The 5,481-nt window shown below is 45.0% G+C and overlaps 1 protein-coding gene across 1 annotated transcript; it reads left to right on the top strand.

Annotated features, from left to right (window-relative positions):
• The first annotated feature begins 2,576 nt into the window (after nt 1-2,576).
• On the top strand, nt 2,577-5,159 carry LOC143774921 (uncharacterized). The gene is made up of 2 exons (XM_077262730.1): nt 2,577-3,394; nt 4,157-5,159. Exons 1-2 carry the CDS (start codon nt 3,261-3,263, stop codon nt 5,157-5,159), a joined length of 1,137 nt encoding a protein of 378 aa, XP_077118845.1. The 5' UTR covers nt 2,577-3,260.
• Nucleotides 5,160-5,481: the final 322 nt, after the last annotated feature.

Raw genomic sequence — 5,481 nt, 5'->3', positions numbered from 1 at the left:
GCCGCAGCGTCGTCGCCGCAAGAAAACGCATGCGTCGTGCGTCCCTATCTTTAACATTGGGGCCACATGGCGACGCATGTACATGCGTTGTCATGCGGTTTGTTGCGTTGTACGCCGCATGCGGCGTAAGGGCGCACCTGTCAGGGCGCGGCAAACGCAACATGTTGCATTTTTTTGGCGGCGCAGACTTTTTAAAAAACGCATGCGTCGTGTTTGCGTCGTGTTTGCGTCGTTGATGCGCCTTTTTTCCCATTGACTTGCATTGACAACGCAGACGACGCAAGTTCTTGCGTTGTGGTGCGTTGTACGACGCATGCGTTTCCCAATTAAAAATGCAAAACATTGTCTAGACACTAAAAAATCACTATATATAGGAAAAAAAAAGGGGGGGTTGCCATTGTCTTTCACAAGGCTATCCACACAACACACAGAGAAGACACTGAGAGGAGCAATCTGCTTTCCAAACCTGTAAGTATATATTTCTCTTTGCATATTTTTTATTCTGTGTTTTCTTTCTTGATTTTGATTTTAATTTGTGCAATGTTTGGTGTGTGCTATTGTACGGTTATGGCACTGTGGGTTGTTATTGAAAAATTGTGTTTTTAATCTGGTTTTGATGTACTTCTGGCGTTATATGCTGGCATTTCTTTTCTTCGGCCTTGCTTGGTTTTGGATTCTTTTAATGGATTTTTGGTTGTTCTGGTGTCATGCGGTTGTTCAATTTTTGATTTTTGGCATATTTTTTATTGTTTAATTTCAGGTGCATGTATTTTCCTGGTTTCTATTGTTGGGGGTAACCGTATGGCATTTTCTTGGCTCATGTCTTGCTGTGTTTATTGCTGTTGGCATTTATTTTTCTTTCCTTGAGTGTCTTTTCTTGCTGGTGGGGGGGCTACATTAATGTTGTTTCATTTGTATTGTATTGTTCCGTGCTGCTATGCCATTCTATTTTGAAATTGTATTTTCCCTTTTTTTTTTTTTTTTATCTATGATGATTTTACGTCATTTTCCGTATGGCATATATCTCCTTCCTTGACTTTTCATTGCCAAGTGTGTAGTATAATTTTTTTATTTTTTTTATTTTTTTTGGTGGGGCAATTTTTCTATGTTAAATTTCATGTGTTTTCTTTTCTATTTTATGGTTTATCTTTTGGGTTGCTGTATTTTTACCTGCGGTTTTCCCGTAATGTTTATTGCTTATTATCTAGAATGGTATTTTTCTCCTTTTCAAGATGTATTTCTGTGGTAGATGTCACCAGATGGTGTTGTTTTGGATCATGTCTTTTTGCAATTGTAAAGTATGGCGTGCAGTTTGCTATTTCATTGTGACTTTTTTTCCCTGTACAGTTTTTTAATATTTAAAAATTTGGACATTGGTGTCTTTTGTTGTAAACAAATTTTTGGGTCTATTCTTGTATTGTTTCTTCTATTGTGTTCTCTTGCAATGTATGGCGTTGTGGTGTCGCTTTTTTCAGTTTGCATTCTCCTATCTATCAGTCAACAGTCAATTGTGCTTGTTTTAATTTTTTGTTCTTTGGATGTGAATTTTTTATAATTTTTTCATTGCAGAGCAAACTTGCAAGAATGGCGAGTCAGTCAGAGTGTAGGCAATCGGCGAGGGGGAGTGCGGTAAGTTATTATGTCCAGTTGCTTAATATTCAATGCCATTTGTACCATTGTCAATAATTTTTGTATACAATTTTTACAGGCTTCTTCAAGTGAGGAGGGGGAAGGCAGTCAGCGGGAGCAGCGAGGTCGGGGCGAAGGTGTTGCGTCAGGCCGGCAAGTGAGTATCTTTTTTTTTTTTTAATCTTTTTTTTTGAATAGCATCCTGCTGGGAGGAACATTAGGAGCATCCTGGTTTCACTAGGGATGTTTACTAAGCTTAATTAAATTATAGCTTTTCAGGGCAGCAAGTATCGGGGGAAGGTAAAGGCCCCGTCTCACATAGCGATTTACCAACGATCACGACCAGCGATACGACCTGGCCGTGATCGTTGGTAAGTCATTGTGTGGTCGCTGGGGAGCTGTCACAAAGACAGCTCTCTCCAGCGACCAACGATCAGGGGACCGACTTCGGCATCGTTGAAACTGTCTTCAACAATGCCGAAGTCCCCCTGCAGCACCCGGGTAACCAGGGTAAACATCGGGTTACTAAGCGCAGGGCCGCGCTTAACCCGATGTTTACCCTGGTTACCCAAAAAAAAAAAAAAACAGTACATACTCACCTTCTGATGTCCGTCATGTCCCTTGCCGTCTGCGTTCCTGCTCTGACAGTGCCGCCGAACAGTGAGAGCACAGCACAGCAGTGACGTCACTGCTGTGCTGTGCTCTCACTTTACGGCCGGCAGACAGTCAGAGCAGGAAGCAGACGGCAAGGGACCTGACGGACATCAGATGGTGAGTATGTACTGTTTTTTTTTTTTTGGGTAACCAGGGTAAACATCGGGTTACTAAGCGCGGCCCTGCGCTTAGTAACCCGATGTTTACCCTGGTTACCAGTGAACACATTGCTGGATCTGTGTCACACACACCGATTCAGCGGTACCTCAACGCCAAAAAAATGACCAGGCCATTCCAACACGACCAGCAATCTCACAGCAGGGGCCTGATCGCTGGTACGTGTCACACATAGATGGCTACTGAGGTCGCTGTTGCATCACAAAACTTGTGACTCAGCAGCGATCTCGCTATGTGAGACGGGGGCTTTACATAAAGTTGAACTCCCTGCACACAAAAATTCCAAAATACAGGTGTAGAAAACATAAATATACATACATCAAATGTCCAAGGATAGGGCAAAGGTACAAATCATGCCAGGTGCTGGTGCTTGTTAATATTTGCATATTTGTAATCTTTTTTTTTTCTATTTTTTCTAGGTTTCACAACGGGACCACATGGAAAGTATCGATGTTGACCTCCTGATTTCCAGCATCCAGGAGCGTGGCCCGTTGTGGGACAGCCGTGACCCCCGGCACATGGACCAGGTGGTGTCGAGACGTTTGTGGGCAGAGGCGGCAAAGTCGCTGTGGGATGGCTTTGACAGTGCCTCAGCGAAGGACAAAGGCACCTTTAGTGAGTATTGCTGAGACGCTGCTATGACCCATCTTGCCAGGATAAACACAACCGTGTGTGATGCGATCAACGCCTAAACTTTGCATCGCACACGGTTGTTTTATCCTTGTAAAATTCTAGATATGTAACCTTTTTTTTGTTTGTTTGCATTCACAGTTAAAAAGTTGAGGACCAGATGGCGATCCATGAAGGACCGTTTCAATAAGGGGCTCCGAGCAGAGGAGGAGCAATCGCGGAGTGGTGCTGCGGCGGGCAAGTCTGTGCCATATAAATATAACCGGGCACTACAATTCCTGAGACCCATCCTTTCCCGCCGACAGTAAGTATTTAATCCACATAGCATATTGCACAGCCACATTGTACATTGCACAGACACATAATATTGCACAGCCACATAGTACATTGCCCAGCCACGTACATTGCGCATACACATAGTATATTGCCAGGCCACTATATCGCAGCCACATAGTACACGTTCTAGCCACGTATCCACATAGTTTATTTGCCAGGAACATAGTGTATTGCCCATCCATGTAGTCAGCGTAGCATATTGGCCATCCTTTTTCCCTAGTGGAATGGTATATAGCCCATATTTTTTTTGGTTAAGCGTGAGTCCTTGTAGTCCATGACAGGTTAAGTTCTGAGTCAGTGTAGTTCTGATCGCAGGAATAATGATGACGTCTCGATCACATGATCCTAACGTCATGGCCATTCCTGCGATCAGATCAGCAAAGTCATTTTTTTTTTATTTTGGTTTTTAAATTTGATTCTTGAATTTTAATTTTATACTATTTTTGCGACATAGGCAGCATCTCGAAAATTTTTTTTTACGATGACAGGGGTATGCATTGCCTTTGCCAACGTGAATGAACAGTCATTTTCTGCCGTAGGTATGTCCATGATTGTTATCGTGAGCCCTAATGGTCAGCTGGCGATAACAATCAGCAATTTATTATAGGCCACACAGACTGAGAGACAGGGGATTGTAATGTTTGGATGTGTCATGTAATTTTTTTGACAGGAGTTGGCGTATGTGATAGGTTATTAATTGAAGACTAATTTTTTCCTTATCTTTTCACAGGACACACAGCAGCACCCTCCAGCGAGCTCCCCCCTGTGAAGCGGAACTTCATGGATCGCCATCTGAGCCGTCACAGCCCTCCCACAGCGACAGCAGGCTTGCACCACCATCATCTGGAGAACCGGCTGCCGGTACATCAGGTTTTCCCCTGCCCGAGGCCTCTGGCGCACCTTCGTTCGGGAATTCCCGACAGCGCCAGCGGGCCTCGGACAGGTCAGTCATGCCCGAATTTTTGCACTTGAGCACGGTGTTCCAGAACGGTTTCAAGGCGTTGAGCGATAAAATGTCCAGTATGGAACGGCGCCTTGAAAACCTGGAAGCCGAGCTCTCAAATCCGGCAAAGCATTTTTTAAGTACAATTGCTAAAGGCATGGTGGAAAACCTTACGCCGGAACTCCAGATTTCGGTGATGCAGGACTGCAACAATTCCTACGTGAGGGCTCTGCAGCAGTCTCGGCGCATGCAGTCAGCGACACTGCCAGTAGTACCGTCGCTGGCTAGCATGACTCCGACTACTGCTGCAGAGCCACTCCAGCCACCCCACCGAGGTCCACGTGCCGAGCGACGCCACCACAGGCACCATACCAGTTTGCCGCCGACTCCTGCTCCTGCCAGGCCCTCATCCACCCGTAGGAGTGTTACTGGGGGCCGTAGGAGTGAATCTGGGGGAGCTGACGCAGGAGGAAGAAAGCACACAAAAAAGAGGAGGCATACAGAGGCAGTCAGTGAGGCTCTGGCTGCTCCAGTAGAGACTCCAACTTCTCACCATGGCTCTAGCCGCAGCAGGAGCAGCCAGGGCAAAAAAAAATACCAGCGTCTTGTGTTGCCTCCTCCCTCCCCTACAGATGATCCGGTTTCCCCAGTATACCCTGCGGAGGGGTTGGACCTGCCTTCCAGCCTCCTTGACTATGGCTCCTCCTCCTCTTCCTGTTCCCCTCCCTGTAAAAAAAAACACCTATACCAGTCACCGCTGGTAGCGGATATTCATATTGATACCCCCTAATTTGTTTCCCCTTTTTTTTCTGTTACCCCCCAATAAAAATTTGTTTTTTGTATACAATATTTGTTCTTATTTTCAGGTACACTTCTCGGCAATTCACGCCGTGCGCCGTACACATATTTTGTGCTTCAAACACCTCATATATGCAATGACAGACAGTATTTTTGGCTTTTTAAAGTTTACCTTTTTTTGTGTGTCTCTCATTGCTGTATGAGGTGTTTTCAAACACTAAGGGTATGTGTCCACGCTCAGGATTGCATCCGGATTTGGTCAGGATTTTAAATCAATATTTGTAGCCAAAACCAGGAGTGGGTGATAAATACAG

Source organism: Ranitomeya variabilis, chromosome 5, assembly GCF_051348905.1.
Source record: "Ranitomeya variabilis isolate aRanVar5 chromosome 5, aRanVar5.hap1, whole genome shotgun sequence".
In the NCBI taxonomy this organism is placed as follows: domain Eukaryota; kingdom Metazoa; phylum Chordata; class Amphibia; order Anura; family Dendrobatidae; genus Ranitomeya; species Ranitomeya variabilis.
The sequence above is the reverse complement of the archived record's forward strand: the minus strand, read 5'-3'. Positions and strand labels throughout refer to the sequence as shown.

Excerpts from the sequence above, each read along its gene's own strand:
- LOC143774921 (XM_077262730.1), top strand. The coding sequence starts at position 3,261 with ATGAAGGACCGTTTCAATAAGGGGCTCCGAGCAGAGGAGGAGCAATCG. Across the intron at positions 3,395-4,156 it reads CCCATCCTTTCCCGCCGACA|GACACACAGCAGCACCCTCC; the intron begins GTAAGTATTTAA and ends ATCTTTTCACAG.